Below are 17,866 nucleotides of genomic sequence, written 5' to 3'. Positions count from 1 at the left end.
AAGTTTTGGTGCTGTGATGGTTGCGATTCATGGAAGGTTGGGAACTGTCTTGGTGGATGTCGACATTTCAATGGGAATTTCAGAAATCCAGAACTTTTTTTTTTGTACAGGTTTTGGGGCTTGAACTCAGGGCCTAGGCATTGTCCCTTAGCTTTTTTTGCTCATGGCTGGTGCTCTACCACTTGAGCCATGGTTCCACTCTCAGCTTTTTTTTTGGTAATTCAAATTGAGAGTTCATGGACTTTCTTGCCCAGGCTGGCTTTGAACCACAAGTCTCAGATCTCAATCTCCTAAGTAGCTAGGATGACAGGAGTGAGTCACTGGTGCCTGGCGGCAGAACTTTTCAGCTTGGGAAAATGTTTAAGCAAGAGACTGAAACTGGACCTTATTTAAGTGTTTTTTTTTTAAATTGCCAGGATAATGTATAGAGGGGTTACAGTTACATTCACCAGGTAGTAGATGCATTACTTCTCATACATTGATACCCCTTCTCATGTTTTTGTCTCTGTTTCTCTGCCCCACCCCTCCCAATCATCTTGTTTTCCCCCTTCTCTTTCCTATTTCAAATAAACAAATAAAGTGTATATACAATACACCAGGTAAAGTCTTTTAACTTCTAACCTGGCTCTGTAAGTTTCTCTTCATTGTTGATACCTTGTCTGATTTGCAGTTTGTCTCTGCTGAATTATTTTTGTCTCTATTGAATTTTGAGTCAAGTTTCTGACATGGCACTTTATACTTGTTAAAATAGGGTTTTAATCAAGAAAAGAGACAATAATGATTATAAATAACAACATTAACGTCTTTCTTAGAGCGTTCTGGCAGCCTCAGTTTGCTTAGAATAGTTCTCATCTATCTGACCCTCCTCAATTGCAGCCTTTGGCATCGTTAGTCTTGGCAGCCTTAGTTTACAAATGAAGAGAATGAAGTTGAACTGGCTGAATGGAGGAGATGAGAATGGATACCTCGACGTCTATTTCTGAATGTCAGTATCCAGGAAATCTGAGAACATGGTGTCAGGTCCAGACATTGAAATGTACCAATAAATTTTGCCCATCTGGAGTAGTGATAAACTTCTTATAATTTGTACATTTTCCCTGTTAATACCAAACTAGTTTCAGCTCCTCCTTTAAACAGAATATATTTTATTATTATTGTAGAGATGATATACAGAAGGTTTACAGTTATATGAATTAGGTAATGAATATAATTCCTTTTGAACCATGTCCTCCTTTCCCTCACTATCTCTCAGTTTTTCCTTCCTGGTCCCACCCTCATGATGTACAGTTCATTTTCCACATAGTGTGTACTGAATACCACTGCTGTATTTGTTCACCATTTTTTCTACTTTTTCTGTGCCTCCCTTTAGCCCTCCCAAAGACAAACTGACAAGACAAAAGGAAAAGAAAAAAACCCAGCAAGAACAACTGAAAAAAATCTCTTGTATCCTTTTTTCCCATATATTTTTATTGTAATTAATAGAAGGGTTACATTATATTCACCAGATAGAGGGTGCATTACTTCACATACACTGATACGCTTTCTCATGTCTTGGTCCTCATTTTCCTTTCCTCACCCCTGCCCCTCATCTTGTTTCCCCCCCCTTCCCTAGTCTTTCCCCGCTTCCCTATTCTTGTATCCTTTTTTTGAGTTCCTTTCATAAAACGTTTTCATATGATCACATGTACACAGTTATCATTCAGCTTCCATTTATTTCAGAATACAAGAAGGTAAATAGTAGAGACTTTTCTTAAGTTCTTTCTCAAAAGAACTCTTTTTGTTTCTTTTAAATCAATGTACCATTAAAATTCTTCAGCATTTTCTCGTGAGATTCTTCAGCTCTCTCTCTGTAAAGGTAATTCTTGTTCATTCTTTATTCTTGACTCAAGATTATGTCTGGGGGCTGGAAGCACTGGCAGTGCCCAGTGTAGTTGAAATCTATGAACTCTAATGAGCTACTTTGGTGTCAGGGATAGCCCAGGGCATTTCTTAAAACATGAAATAATGGAGACTGAAGGTTAGTTAGGAGGGCTAGGATGGGGGTAATGAATGTGACAGAATGTGGAGAGAGGTGGCAGATCATCGGTCCCAGGAGCCACTTGCCAGGGGCCACCAGCTATCAGTTGGCTAGTATGTATATGTAAGTATTGAATGTGGTTGGAAGGATGAGATGTGGAGTATGTGGTGCACAGGGAGGTAAGTTTAGAATTTGTGAGTGGTTTCCAGGGGCAGATTTTCCATCACAGAACTGAATTTCATGGACTTCATGAGAAGAGCAGGTTTCTTTCTTTTTCTTGTAATTAGCCAATGCCGGATATGTTGAATGAGTAAATGAATGCTTAATCTTAGTACCCATACCTCAACTGTGTTTGCAGTGTGATTTGCATTTCCTTTGGAGATGGTCTTTGCTAATCTATTCATAGTATGGGACACTTTCAGGACATTAAGTGATTAGGAGTAATCCAGGATGGTGAAGAGCTTAATCGAGATGTTTTAGGGGTCACACAGGTGATTTAGACAGATTGAGGAGCTTGGCAGCTGAGTCTGTACTGGAGTGGAAGTTGGGAATGATGATAGGACTGGGCCCTTCACTTGTGGAGTATGTGCTAACTCCTTTTAAAGTTATCTTTCAGTAGTTATACAAGGGGGTTATCATCGAACATGTCAGTTTATAAAGTACAGGGCACTTAGATCAATATCACCTCTTTTAACAGTCTCCCCATTCCTTCCACCCTATTTCTCACCTCAATATTGCAAGTTTCCTAGGATATACAGAGAACGTTATGATTACCTCATATGTGAAATGGAAGTCTCATTTCCTCCCCTCGTTCGTCTCCCTTCTTCCTTGGACCTCCTCATCCCGCATCTCATGTACTCACTTCCTGATATTCATTTTGGTGGACTGTGAGTTAGCTTTTCTAAGGAGTTCCACTATTTGAATTCTCCATTGCATATACCATATTTTGGTTAATGCGTATGTTTGCTTGCATGTTAACACTGTATATGTGTACTTGCATTTTTATAAATTAGATCTACCTTCCACCTCTAAGAGAAAACATGCACCCTTTGTCTTTCTAGGCCTGAATTACTTCACTTCATTTTCTTAATTGGCTTTTTGGAAAAGAAAACTAGAAATGATGAATCTGGGGTCTCCTATAGTCCCCAAATGGATGAGATACCTTATTTAGATTTTGAAGCCAGGACACTTAGATTTCCAGGTCAGAGAGGAGATTATAAAGTTGTACATATCAGTGGGGTGTTGTGTGATATTTGAACAGAAGCATATAAGCATGCATTAATCAAGCCAGAGAAATTAGCATTTTCTCCTTTTCATTTCTTGTCTTGAAGTTTGGAATCTTCCAGCATTTCTTTTCTAGGCATACATAAGATACACATACATTATCTTCTCTCTATATCTTATAAAATTATGAAGTATAATCATTGCACTATTCTGCCAGACACCATTGCAAAAATTCCATGAGAAAATTTTCTATTTGAAAATAGAGGATTATTATTGAAACAATTGTCAACAATCAAGAAATACATTATTTTGAGTTTTTTGGTCTTTTTGTTACCTCTGCACTTAATGAAAATGACTAATTATTAACCTAGAATGTGATTTTCAATATTAGTAGTATCTTGTTTTTGTTTCCAAGATTTGGATTAATTATAATTCATAAATACTGATTACTCGTAATTTCTTGGAAGGTTTTGAAAGAGATAGTAACAGCCCTTCTTTTTTAAAAATCTCTTTCTGCAGCATATGATTCATGGACATTCCACGCAATATCACAGATTTTTTCATGCTGGGACTTTCACAAAATCCTGAAGTGCAGAGAGTTTTATTTGTGTTATTTCTGGCTGTCTACCTGGTATCTGTTGCGGGCAATCTACTTATCATGATCACCATTCTCCTCAGTCCCACTCTGGGTTCCCCTATGTACTTTTTCCTCTCTTTTTTGTCCTTTATTGATACTTGCTATTCTTCCTGTATGACTCCCAAACTCATTGCTGACTCTTTGTACGAGGGGAGAGCCATCTCTTTCGAGAGCTGCTTGGCCCAGTTCTTCGTTGCCCATTTATTGGGAGGGACTGAGATCATTCTGCTCACGGTGATGGCCTATGACCGCTATGTGGCCATCTGCAGACCCCTGCATTATGCCACCATCATGACCAGGCCTCTCTGTGCCTGCCTGGTGGGCGTGGCTTGGCTGGGGGGCTTCCTGCATTCACTGGTTCAGCTCCTCCTGGTCCTTCAGTTGCCCTTCTGTGGGCCCAATGTGATTGATCACTTTGTGTGTGACTTGTACCCTTTGCTGGAGCTGGCCTGCACTGACACCTATGTCATCGGACTGTGTGTGGTCGCCAACAGTGGTGTGATCTGCCTGCTAAACTTCCTTATGCTGACCGCGTCCTACATCCTCATCCTGCGCTCGTTGCGGGGCCACAGTGCAGAGGGGAGGCGCAAGGCCCTGTCAACCTGTGGGGCCCACTTCACGGTGGTGGCCCTGTTCTTCGTGCCCTGCATATTTATCTACACGAGGCCCTCGTCTACTCTGCCCATAGACAAAGTGGTGGCTGTGTTTTATTGTATTTTGACGCCCATGTTTAACCCTTTGATTTATACCCTGAGGAATGCTGAGGTGAAAAATGCCATGAAGTATCTCTGGAGAAAATGACCGATTGTGGAAGGAGGACACAGCGTATGGGCTGGGGGGGGGGGGGGGGGAAGAATACTGAATTGTTCTCTGGGAGAATTCATATTGTCTCGATGAAACCTGAGAGACTGTCAAAAACTCCAGAATGAAACTTCTAGGAACATTTGAATTTATGTATCATCTATCCAGACTATAAATTGTTAACCAGAAAGATAATTACATAAAATTACATAAAATGTCACCTGCTTTGGGATAGTTTCTCTAAACTATTAAAGCCAGGACATTTTTCAAGATTTCTGCTATGGATTTTTCATTGTATATCATTGTGGCTAGAAAAAAAATACTCTATAGGATTCTAATTTTACATTTACCAAGACTTGCTTTGCAGCCTGAATGTGTGATCTTTCCTGGGGAAAAGTTCTGGCTGTCCCTAAGACGAGTGTGCATTCTGTGCTGTTGTGTGGGATACTCTGCTTCATGGAATAATTCAAGTTAGGGATTAGATTTACTGATTTTCTGTCAAGATAATCTATTCATATTTGATAGTGGAGAAGTCCCCCTACTATGATTATAGTTTGAATCTATTAGTGTTTGCTTTATACAACTAAGCATGTATATTTATTATTTCAACCTCTTGAGGGATTAATCTTTTTACAATATGACAGTTTTCTTTCTTTCTTTTTCTAAAATAGACTTTGACTTAAAGAATAGCTGTTAGTTCTAACCTGCTTGGGACATCTTCTCCTATCCCATCACGTATAGTCTAAGTGTGTCCTTAAATGTGGAATGAGTCTCTTGTAGGCAGCACACAGTGGAGTCTTTTTAAATCACTAGGATATTTAATGGTCTTTGGTTGGACAACTTAATTCATTAACATTCAAAGGGACCTTATGCTCACTCAGCTTCTTTTCTTTTCTTTTTTTGTTTGTTAGTTTGTTGTGGGACTTGAACTCTGGGCCTGGGCACTGTTGCACCCTTTTCCTCCTTTATTTGTCTATCTCTCTCTTCTTGGCAACCCCTTCTCTTGAAAGTATCTATTTCTTAGTACTTATTTTGTTGGGCTTTGACTTAGTCTATTCTTTTTCTGTTTGCCAGTCATAGGGACTGAACTCAGGTCCTGAGCACTATCATTGGGCTTTCTCAAGACTAGAACTCTACCATTTGAGCCACAGAATCACTTCTGGCTTTTTTCTATGTATGTGGCACCAAGGAATCGAACCCAGGTTCCTGCATGCTAGGCAAGCACTCTTACCACTAGGCCAAATTCCTGGCCCTTGACTTAGTCTTTCTAAAGACTATTATACTATTTGGACTCTCTATAGAGTCTGTCATAATTCAATTAATTCATTTGCAATCACTTGCATACCACCTAGTGTGTTTACTTGTACATTTATAGACACATCCTTGCCACCAAAAGGAGGAAAGCTGTGCAACCTTTGTTTCTCTGGCTCACTTCACTTAATATACTTTTCCCCTGGTCTTTCCATTTTCTTATGAATGGCACAATAACCTTCTTTCTAATCGCTGAGTAAGATACCATTGTGTATATATATACACCCCATTTTCTTGATCAAGCTTTTTTTTAGGTAGAATTTAGTTGAAGATAAGGGTTCTGACTAGGCTATCTTTGAACAATAATCCTCAGATCTGAACCTCCTGAATAGGTTAGGTAGGATTACAGACGTGATCCATGGTGACCAGCCTCTTCATCTTTTTTTTAGTGGATGATACTGCTTGTTTTAGAATACATGATCTGTGCTGCTGGGGACCCACTTGATCTTATTCATCATAACAGGTCTGGCATTCAGCAAGATGCTGCCTTACATTAGCTGTGGCCTGAATAAATACTTGCTGGTGGAAATATGGTACCATGGATTCCAATTCAAGTGGTTTTGAGTCCGATCGCTTTGCTTTTCAGTACAGCCAGCGCTCTTCACTGTTCAGTGATTTCCTTAAAAACACTTACCCTTTGTTCAGTTTCTGAAATATCCTAACTCCGCTTTCTTCCTGACAGGTTGAGTGCTTTCTCTGTAGACAGTCTGGAAGGCTACTGGATGAATTTAAATGGCAGAGTGTGGGCCAGAAGTGGGGCCTAGTGGTAGATTGCTTATCTAGCATGCATGAAGCCCTGGTTTAGATTCCTTTTTTTTCTTTTTTTTCCCATATTTTTTTATTGTAATTAATAGAAGGGTTACATTATATTCGCCAGATAGAAGGTGCATTACTTCACATACATTGATACCCTTTCTCATGTCTTGGTCCCCATTTCCCTCCCCCCACTCCCACCCCTCATCTTGTTTTCTCCCCTTCCCTATCCAATTTCAAATAACCAAATACAAATACATCCAATATATCAGATAACAAAGTGAGATACTGTAACAATATGAGATAACTAAGGGACAGCAAAAGAGATGAGAGATAACATAGGACATTAAGGACAACACTCATTATATGGCTTTTGTTTCTATATCCTAGAGGTCCTTTCATTTAGCGTCATACTGTATAGCCTTATGTATCTAGGTTTTGCTCTATTGCTAATCTCTGCTAGGAGAGCCCAAGGTTTCTACTGATTATGACAAATGAGGGGAACCATTGAGCCTAAGTTCCTTTGAGTCTGGCTTACTTCACTTAATATGATTTTTTCTAAGTCTTTCCATTTCCTAACAAATGGGGCGATGTCATTCTTTCTGACAGCAGTATAGAATTCCATTGTGTACAAATACCACATCTTGTTGATCCACTCATCAACTGAGGGACATCTGGGTTGGTTCCATATCTTTGCTATGGTAAATAGTGCTGCAATGAACATTGTTGTGCTAGTGGATTTAGTATGTCCTTGTTTCTCTGGGTTCGATTCTTTAGTACCACATACACAGAAAAAGCCAGTAGTGGTGCCGTGGCTCAAGTGGCAGAGTGCTAACCTTGAGCAAAAAGTATCCAGTGATAGGGACCAGGACTGTAAAAAAATGCAGAATGGAAGTAAACTATGTTTACAGGGACTAATTTAATGATGGTTTCAACATTGTTCCAATCTGTGACTATGGAAGAAGCAGATTCCATCCAACTTTACTCCAGCAAGGAATCCTGTGAGGGAGAAAAATTAGCTTCCCTCAGAGAGGCAGAGAGGATAGACTGACAATAATGCCAGTCATGATTTCCACATTATAAACAGCCCCTTTTGGTGGAGGGACAAAGGTTTTCCGAGACCCAGCAGATGAACATTCTTCCCAGAAGGCACATGAAACAAGCCAGCTAGCTAGCTAGCTTTTCTCTGCAATACATCCACCCCTTTGTCCAGTACTATAAACAGTGCTTTTTTTTGACTTGCCAATGTCAAAGAGAAGCAGACATTGGAAGGTGGTGTTTTCCTTCTATAGGGCACAGCCTAAGGTGGTGAAATAGTCATGTTCTAGTTTTGCTTCTGCTTCTTGTCATCCATGCACCATGTGACACTGGACCAACTGCATTTCATCCCTCTGCGTCACAAATTCACCATTAAAATGAAGGCCACTGGAAGACGATTTTCAGCAAGTAAAAAGGAGGTGGAAGGTTGGATGAATTCCTATAGCGGTTTGTAAAAAAAAAGACTTCCATTTGGGGAGTTCATCTAATTTTGTTGTAAGGAATTTTCTGCTTAGATACATTTCTTTAATCGATAGTGAGTATCCATTCTGAGCTATGCCACAATGTAAAAACAGTTTAAATTTTAAACATGCCATTGAAACTTGGGGCTACACTCCAGGAGCTGGCCTCAATGACCCTTTGAAACATCTTACAGATTCACTGCTCCATGATGTTGAGATGTAAGACAATTTTAGAGACCCAGTTGATGTCCTCATATCTGATCAATGTAAGTGTTCTATAATTTAAAAAATATTTTTTTAAAAATAATTTTTAAGTGGTTGTTTAAAAGCCATTTAACAAAGCAGTTTAAAAATGCAATGTATCTTGATCAGTGTCACCCCTTTCTCATTCCTCTCCTGCACTCCCCTTACTTCACTCTTCTTAATTTTGAAGGATATATATTGAACTCTAGACTACATCTTTCCTCTCTTCTTTATTCATCTCCCATTTTCCCCTTGGCTCCATACTACTACCTAACTGAAGCACTACTTCTTTGTGTTTTTAACACTGACTTTTCCTTTTTAAGGAATTGTAACATCTGAAATCACCATTGAAGTTACCATATTTCAGTTAGTACATTAGTATACATTTACACACCACCCAACTTACTTGTTTGTAAGTTTTTAAGCTAAATGTAGTTTCCTCTTAGAAGGGAAAACCTATCCTTTGTCTCTCTGGACCTGACTTTCTATCTGTACAGTATTATTCTTTCCAATGGAGGAGTGAAATTTCATTGTGTATATATTATCACATTTTCACAATTCATTTGTCCATTGAAGTGCATCTGGGGGGATTCCATACATTAGCAAATTATGTTGAATAATGCTGCAATGAACATGGCTTTACTAGGTCCTAGTTTGTAATCTTTTGGATAATGCCCAGGAGTGAGCTTAACTGATCACAGGATAGTTTTATATTCAGTTTTTTCAAGGAACCTCCATACTGCATTCCAGGGTGGGATCCATAATTCTTTTTAAAAAATCAAGTGAAGGAAAATTGGATCCAGATAAAAATGCAGTAGGATGGTTTTACTAGAATCCTTGCACCCTCCAAAATAATTTTGTTGCTTATGTACAATTCAGGAGACTTCTTTTCTTTCTTTCTTTCTTTCTTTCTTTCTTTCTTTCTTTCTTTCTTTCCTTTTTTCCTTTTTTCCAATTTATTTATTTAGCCACTCCTAGGCTTGGGCTCAGGGCTTGAGCACTGTCCTTGAATTTTCTTAAAGCTACAGTTCTACCACTTGAGCCACGGCACCACTTCTGGCTTTTTCCTATGTATGTGGTAGGCAAGCACTCTACCACTAGGCCAAACTCCTGGCCTTTTTTTTTTAAGGAGACTTAATTTCTTTTTCTTTTTCTTTCTTTTTTTTCTTTGCCAATCCTGGACTTGAACTCAGGGCCTAGGCACTGTCCTTGGACACTCAAAGTTAGCACTCTGCCATTTCTGGCTTTTCCTGTGTATGTGAACTCAGGGCTTAATACATGCTAGGAGAGCACGCTACCACTAGGCCACGCTTCCTGCTGGAGTCTTATTTTCTTACCTAGTATCTTTTTGTAAATAACACTTTATTTTCTGTCTCCACAAATTTGAATCACTGAAATAAATCTACTTATTTTTATCTTGGGACACAGATATGTATTATTTGGCACATCATATACAGTTTGTATTGATTATAACTTCTCTCTGTCTTATGCTCTGCACGCGCATCATTACTGGGGAAAGTTTCCCATTAGAATGATGTATTTAGACGTTGGCTATAAGGTTTGGCCTTGGTGTGCACGTAGACCCTGGTGCTGTCCATGGTGCTGATAATGGTGATAATCAGACACCCTCGATTCACTGCTACCCAGGCTTTTATAGACACGTGGACAGCATTTTTATGTCCTCTCTTTTGATAGTTTTATACCAGTTTTAATAAATTGACATATAATAATTATGAACACCCCTCATTGTGTAGATAATAATATTGATGCTTTGAAAAGTTGTCAGTGGACACCTGGAAAGTAAATGGCAAAAGAAAAATTTAAACCCAGATATTCTTTCTTTTGTTGTTTGTTTTTTGTACTTTTCAGTCATGGGGCTTGAACTTTGGGCCTAGGTGCTGTCCCTGAGCTCTTCGGCTCAAGGCTATCACCTACCCCTTGAACCACCATGCGACTTCCGATTTTCTGGTGATTAATTGGAGATAAGGGTCTCAGGGACTTAACTGTGTGGGCTGGCTTTGAACTGTGATCTTCAGATCTCAGCCTCCTGAGTATCTAGGATGACAGGCATGAGCCACAGTCACCTGACTAAACCCAGATATTCTGAAAGCAGGATATTAAGAAGAACAAAGGGAAATGAATGTGACAGAGAAGATCTTGAATCCTTTCTGCCCACTGGAATGACTCCTCTTATTTATGTTTGTCTTGTCTTTATAGGCAACTTCCTACAGACACTCTCAGCATCCTTGGGGTCTATGGAAATACCATACAACATTACAGACTTTTTCATACTTGGACTCTCACAGAAGCCTGAGGTACAGAGAGTTTTCTTTGTGGTCTTTTTGATTGTCTACGTGATCACAGTTTGTGGCAACATGCTCATTGTGGCCATCATCTTCAGCCCCATCCTGGCTTCCCCTATGTATTTTTTTCTGGCCAACCTATCCATTGTTGACACTTTGTATTCTTCCTCTCTGGCACCTAAACTCATTGCTGATTCCTTGTATGAGGGGAGAGCCATCTCTTATATCGGCTGCATGGCTCAGCTCTTTGGAGCCCATTTTTTGGGGGGTGTTGAGATCATTCTGCTCACGGTGATGGCCTATGACCGCTATGTGGCCATCTGCAGACCCCTGCATTATGCCACCATCATGACCAGGCCTCTCTGTGCCTGCCTGGTGGGCGTGGCTTGGCTGGGGGGCTTCCTGCATTCCCTGGTTCAGCTCCTCCTGGTCCTTCAGTTGCCCTTCTGTGGGCCCAATGTGATTGATCACTTTGTGTGTGACTTGTACCCTTTGCTGGAGCTGGCCTGCACTGACACCTATGTCATCGGACTGTGTGTGGTCGCCAACAGTGGTGTGATCTGCCTGCTGAACTTCCTCATGCTGACCGCGTCCTACATCCTCATCCTGCGCTCGTTGCGGGGCCACAGTGCAGAGGGGAGGCGCAAGGCCCTGTCAACCTGTGGGGCCCACTTCACGGTGGTTACCTTGTTCTTCGTGCCCTGTGTGTTCAGTTACATGCGTCCATCCATTACTTTATCTATAGACAAAAGCATGGCAGTGTTTTATGGTATCCTGACCCCTATGCTGAATCCACTCATTTATACTCTGAGAAATGAAGAGGTGAAAAATGCCCTCAGAACCATTTTTCATGCAGCAGGAAATTGCAGCTGGATAATGAATACTAAAGCAGGAACTCAAAACAATTGTTCCTGTAAATGATTCTCTCAAGGCATGGTTTTACTCTCACCTATTGTCTTATTCCATCGAATCTATTCTGTCATCTTCTAGTTTACTAAGTCTTTTCCCTTGACTTGTATGTCTTTATAATAAAATAGCCACATGGAATATGTATGACCTAAATTATTCTTACTTGAGACATGAGTTAGTTGGTTGATGGTTAATTGATAAGCAAGTTATCTAGCTTTGGAGTTCAAAATCAGTTGTCTTCAAAAACATTTAATATATTTAAGTAGTTGTACAAGGAGATTTCCATTCAACTAGTCAGTTTACAATACACTGGCCCAATGAAATATCTATCTATTTTAGGATGATAGTCAAATCTAGTATTACTTCTACTCATGAAAATATAACATCTATGAAATATTTTGAAGTGAACTGAGGCCAGGGCAGAGATTGAGTCCTCATGTGATCACAGCTTTTGAAGGACAGTGGTTGCGTCCTTTGACTCCTGTGTTAGGAACTGCAGCCCCCAGCATCCCTGATCCATTGATGAGATCCCTGAATTTCGTTCAGTATTTGGGTTTGCCACTATTTTATATCTAATAAACAACTTCTATTTGCACAATTTAATTGTCACACTAAAGGAAGGCTGCAGTGTTATCTTTGTTTTACTAGGGAATCTGGTAGGTTAAATAGCCTCTCCTAGTTTTTCCTTAGTCCTGGAGACAAAATGGAAAGTTAGGTTTATCGGATCTGGATCCGAAGTTCTTTCTCTGTGCTTCAGAGCATCTAGTTTTGTGTCTGTCAACGTTCAACCACACACATGGTTTAGAGTCTTTTCCTTGATCTTGATCTGTGATGGCTGTCATCTAGTTGGCTAGGGCAAAGGAATTTGGCACCACATGTGATATCTTTCTACAGCAGTTTTGTTTGTACAGCCAGCTCATCCTTTGCCCTTTCTAAAACCCGACATGTTTTTAGCCTTTAAGAGAACTCTTTTATCATTTAAAATAGCTGTACAATGGTTTTTACTTCAGTGTAACACACATCTTCATCAGCATCATTTCCCCCCCCCCCGCCCCACATCTTTCTTTTCTCCTTCAGCCATCTCAGCCACACCCACCCCTCAGGCTACCTGATTCTATCTTTTACATATATACACTGAATATTATAACCATCACTTTATTGAATTTATCAGATATGTTTTTTTTGGTCCTGGCCAAATTTTCTCCCAATTCTTCTTGTACACAACTGACTACTAGAATGGCTGAAATGTAAGTGTAAGAGCATGTTTTTTTTTGTGTGTGTGAGAATATTTTATGTGATTGTGCCAAGTAAAAAGTGTTTTCTTGCCACAGCAAGGGAACATTTATTTGTAAAACTCAACCTTTGGGGGATAAAGTATGTTTTGATGAGCACAGTTCTTGAAGACTTTTCATACTGTGCCATACTCCCTTATTTAGAGCTGTTTTTGAGAACGAAATAAAATAAATAATTCTGGATATGAGGAGAATGACAGGTGTCAAGAACATTACTTTTGAACTACTTTATACCCACAATTAGGACAAAAACTTGTAAGCCCTGAGTTCTCTTTCCCTCATGGAACTTGTCTCACAAAATTATTAGTCTATCTTTATTTATATTTTTGTTTTAAAGAAGGGAACTATTCCATCAGAAAGAACAACATCGGCCCATTTGTAAGGAAATGGAAAGACTTAGAAAAAATCATATTAAGTGAAGTAAGCCAGACTCAAAGGAACATAGACTCAATGGTTTCCCTCATTTGTTGTAATTAGTATAAACTTTGGATTCTCCTAGCAGAGGTTTCCAATAGGGCAAAATCTAGATAAATAAGGCCATATAGGATGAGGCTAAATGAAAGGACCTCCAGGATATAGAAACAATAATGTGTGACTGTTGTTCTTAATGTACTTTGTTATTTCTCATCTCTTTTGTTGTCCCTTGGTTATTTCATATTGTTACAGTATCTTACCTTGTTATCTGATATATTGTATATATGTTTATTTGGAATAGGATAGGGAAGGGGAGAAAACAAGATGAGGGGAGGAGGTAAGGAAGGGAAGTAGGGACAAAAACATGAGAAAGGGTATCAATGTTTGTGAAGTAATGCACCTTCTATCTGGTGAATATAATGTAACCCTTCTATTAATTACAATAAAAAAAAGAACTCATAAAAGCCTGAGGGGCATGTAGTATTGTTTCTATCTTGAATCAGTATGTTAGCTCAGTCTGTAGTTGGGCTGCTAATAGAAGCGTATGGGCAAATTAATAGATGAATATAGAAAAGTGTCTATATTAACAAAAGAGTATGTATTCAGTCACAAAAAGGTTGGAATCCTGCAATTTGTGACAAATAAGATGGAACTGGAGGATTTTTACCTCGGAAGCCAGGCAAAAAGGCAAATACTGCATTTTTCACCATGTATTGAAGCTAAAAAGTTTATTTTTATAGAATTTGAAAGCAGAATGATGGTTTCTGAAAGCTAGATAGAAGAGGAGGTACAGAGAAAGTAATAGATAATTACTGCAGCACAATTATAAAGGAAACATACATTCTAATGTTCAATAATAGAATAGAGGAGATGTAGTCAACAATAATTGAATATGTATGTTCAAAGATGGTTAAAGATGGTTAAAACAAAGAATAAATGAGGTTTAAGAGGATGAAAATGCCAACCACCCTGCATGAGAGCTAAATCTTATTTATGTATATTCCATTATGACATACCGCATAAGATTTAATACAGATAGCATATTGGTTGCTCCAATTTTAAATAGTCAGGGATAAGTCTAAGATTCTATGAATATGCTTGCCTACATACACAATCACAAGACTTATTTATCACCAGCTTTTTTCATTTGACCCCAGAGCTTCTTCATAGCTCTTTTCACTTCCTCATTCCTGAGGGTGTAGATTAAAGGGTTCAACAAAGGTGTAACTAGAGTGCAAAACACAGTCACAGGTTTGTCAGCGGGGAAGGAGACCATGGGCCTTAGGTACAGGTATGAACAGGGTATGAAGAATAAGATCACCACAGTGATATGAGAGGCACAGGTGGACAGGGCTTTGCGGCGTCCCTCAGAACTGTGGTTCCTCAGGGAGTACAGGATGCTCACATAGGAAACAAGCAGCATAGTGAAAGTGATCGAACACTGTGACCCACTGTTGGCAGTAATCAAAGGCCCCAAAGTGTGGGTATCAGTGCAGGCCAACTTCAGCAATGGCATTAAATCGCACATAAAGTGGTCAATGACATTGGGGCCACAGAAGGGCAGCTTGGCAATAAACAACACCTGTATCCCTCCATGAATGAACCCCAAGATTGCAGCTGCCCCCACCAGAGATGAGCACACCGGCCGGCTCATGGTGCTGGTGTAGTGCAGGGGCTTGCAGATGGCCACGTAGCGGTCAAAGGCCATGACAATGAGCAAGATGATCTCTGTTGCAGCAAAGAAGTGTTCAGCAAAGACCTGGGTCATGCAGCCATTGAAGGATATGGTGTTCTTCTCAGACGCCAAGTTCACGATCATTTTTGGAGTCATGGAAGTAGAGAAGAGAGCGTCTACAAGGGACAAGAAGGCCAGGAAAAAGTACATGGGGCACCCCAGGGCTGGGCTGATGAAGATGGTGACTGAGATGAATGTGTTTCCTGCCAGTGTGGCCAAATAGGTGATTAAACACACAGCACACAAGAGCTTCTGGAGTTGTGGGTCTTGAGTGAGGCCCAACAGGATGAATTCTGTCACATTGTTCATTGTTTATATCAATGTGTGTTGGTCTGTGTGCTTATGGTCCACCTAAAGTAAATGGTATTTCTCAGTCATGTGAGGTTTAATTCAATGCAATACTTTGTCATCTGTTTTGTTCTGTTTCTGAAATTGGTGAAGCCACAGTTTTTCTCACCTGTATTATTTCATAGATCCCTTAAAAGAAGCAGGAAAGGCTGCTTTATAGTTACCTTGTTCAATACTATATTTATCTTACTGGTAATGCAGTACATTAATAATATGGATTATGACTCATATCCAAACATTCTTTTTTCCATTTTAAATTATGCTTAATTTCATTTTGTGGAATAGTAGCAAATATCATAAATATTAATTACTTTAAGTTATAATGACTTCTATGGCCAACTATGGATATATAGACACTATTCTTTATTGTGTTCAGTTATGTATCAAAATTAAGGGTTCATGTCTTGTTGAATTCAAAGTGGCTTTGTTCTTTGATTTACATGAAGTCGTGGAAATAGAGCTACAGTTGGAATTCCTTCATTTCTGAAGTTCTGAAACTCTTGTTTCTAAACATCACTGGTTATGACTCTTTTAATTCCCCTCCACAATATGGCTGAGTCCTCCTGATCCTGTATTTCCTGCTCCTTCCTTTCACACTTTTGGAAGCTGATATGTCAATGGTATGAAGATCTTGTATATATTCATAGGATTGCATAAATAAATTTTCCTTGCAGTTGAACTTTGATCTACTATAGGATTGTTTGTATAAGTATCTGCAGTCATATTTTACAAATGGAATAAATGAGACATTAGTCACTCTGACATTCCTGTTGACAAGGAAATCTATGTTGGGGAAAGCAAAGCTAACACAACCTTCTCCTTCTCCTTGTCATGAATTCATTTGACTAAGAGGTATTTTTAGTTTTTACTGATGAAGGCAGATCTATTGAATGCATTGAAATACGTATATTTTTTGACTGATTTAAATGTAAATCTTTAAATAGTGAAGCATAGTCTTATTAACAAAGAGCATGAGCTACGTTACTAATTCTCTATCATTCTCCTTTTTGCAAGATCTACTAAAAAACAAAAACAAAAAACCCTCCAACAACAACAAAAAAACCCCAAACCCATAGTTTGACAGACAATTTCTGGGTGCAGAAGTCAGCATTGTGAACACCCAACCTGATCAACCATCAGGAATAATATGTTGAAGTATTTGGCGAATACTCTTTTTTTGGGGGGCGAGGTCATGGAGCTTGAACTCTGGGCCTGGGCTCTGTCCTTAAGCTCTTCAGCTCAAGGCTACTGCCCTATCCTTGAGCCATAGACCCACTTTCCATTTTCTAGTGATTAATTGGAGATAAGAGTCTCACAGCTTTGAACCTCGATCCTCAGATCTCAGCTTCCTGAGTAGCTAGGATTATAGGCGTGAGCCACCATGCCCAGCAGTGAATGCTCTTTGTAGTAGTCATTCTTAGTGAAAAATTCATAAATATAAGTTCAGAGTGGTAGCCCAGACATCATAAAAAGCCACCCCCTCCACAAAACACAACAACAAAAAAACCAAACCCCACACTTCACAGCATTACCAACAAAACTGTATAGAATTCGTGTGCTTAATGCATATAAATATTAGCCTCAATGTTTAAAATGTATCAAATCTTCCTAAGGGCATTTTACTTGAATCACATGATGTGTTTTCTATGGATATTTTCATGTTACCATACTCATATTCATTTTCTTAGCAGTATACAATTTTTTAAGTCCTATATTCAACTACAAATATTACTTCAGATGAAAAATGTCTAAAATAACCTTAAAAATTTGGAAAAAGATACAGTTTTATTTGACTGACCTTGGTATAGTTGATTATGAGATCCTCTGCTTTCAGAATGAGTGCTGTCATTTATTTCTTCACCTTTGAACAATCTGTACTAAATGGACTCCATGAGTTGAAAGGTGAGGATGCTGGAATTGTTATCTCTCTAGTGTTTGGACACTTTTGCTTGTGTGGTTACCAGTGTTTGTTTGTTTGTGTGTTTTTCTTTTCCACAAAATGTGTGCTGTGCCCATTAGAAAGGTGATTATTCTACAACTCAGTCTCTACTTTCCTGGTTTCCAATAAAAGTATAAGGGATTCTTCCAAAATGAATATTTTCCTGACACCCTTGAATTTTGTTTGAATGAAATAATGATAATAAAAAGAAAAGTGTGACTAAACCCCCATTATCCAATTGAGCAAATTTCAAATGTAGAAGTAAAATAAACCAACATGATCAGGCTTGGTTTTATAGACAATTTAGCTAAATTTTTTGCCTTGTAAAGCATACTAATTATGTGGAGACATAATGTTTTTCAGTCATCACCTAAGATTGTATTTCTACCCTGTTTTCTTAGAGACAGGCCAACCTTGAGTAGTCTCCCAAACAAATTTCTC

The 17,866-nt window shown here is 39.0% G+C and overlaps 3 protein-coding genes across 3 annotated transcripts; 2 read left to right on the top strand and 1 right to left on the bottom strand.

Annotated features, from left to right (window-relative positions):
* The first annotated feature begins 3,770 nt into the window (after positions 1-3,770).
* Positions 3,771-4,679, top strand: LOC150052859 (olfactory receptor 4C3D). Its single transcript, XM_090347694.1, has one exon. It carries the CDS (start codon positions 3,771-3,773, stop codon positions 4,677-4,679), a length of 909 nt encoding a protein of 302 aa, XP_090203820.1.
* A 3,796-nt stretch (positions 4,680-8,475) lies between these two features.
* LOC150052857 (olfactory receptor 4C3-like) lies at positions 8,476-17,243 on the top strand. Its single transcript, XM_090349236.1, has 3 exons — positions 8,476-8,508; positions 10,703-11,637; positions 17,205-17,243. Exons 2-3 carry the CDS (start codon positions 10,741-10,743, stop codon positions 17,241-17,243), a joined length of 936 nt encoding a protein of 311 aa, XP_090205362.1. The 5' UTR covers positions 8,476-8,508; positions 10,703-10,740.
* On the bottom strand, positions 14,527-15,453 carry LOC150052858 (olfactory receptor 4C45-like). Its single transcript, XM_090348895.1, has one exon. It carries the CDS (start codon positions 15,445-15,447, stop codon positions 14,527-14,529), a length of 921 nt encoding a protein of 306 aa, XP_090205021.1. The 5' UTR covers positions 15,448-15,453.
* Positions 17,244-17,866: the final 623 nt, after the last annotated feature.

Source organism: Megascapheus bottae, chromosome 16 (genome assembly GCF_031878675.1).
Source record: "Megascapheus bottae isolate mThoBot1 chromosome 16, mThoBot2.hap1, whole genome shotgun sequence".
NCBI classification, from domain to species: domain Eukaryota; kingdom Metazoa; phylum Chordata; class Mammalia; order Rodentia; family Geomyidae; genus Megascapheus; species Megascapheus bottae.
Note: the sequence above shows the minus strand (reverse complement) of the source record. Positions and strands in the feature narration are given on the sequence as shown.

What these genes read in the sequence shown, in the direction of transcription:
- LOC150052857 (XM_090349236.1), top strand. Translation starts at nt 10,741, where the DNA reads ATGGAAATACCATACAACATTACAGACTTTTTCATACTTGGACTCTCA. An exon ending in ATGCCCTCAGAACCATTTTT is followed by an intron (nt 11,638 to 17,204) that starts CATGCAGCAGGA and finishes GTCCTATATTCA; the next exon opens with ACTACAAATATTACTTCAGA.
- LOC150052858 (XM_090348895.1), bottom strand. Translation starts at nt 15,447, where the DNA reads ATGAACAATGTGACAGAATTCATCCTGTTGGGCCTCACTCAAGACCCA.
- LOC150052859 (XM_090347694.1), top strand. Translation starts at nt 3,771, where the DNA reads ATGGACATTCCACGCAATATCACAGATTTTTTCATGCTGGGACTTTCA.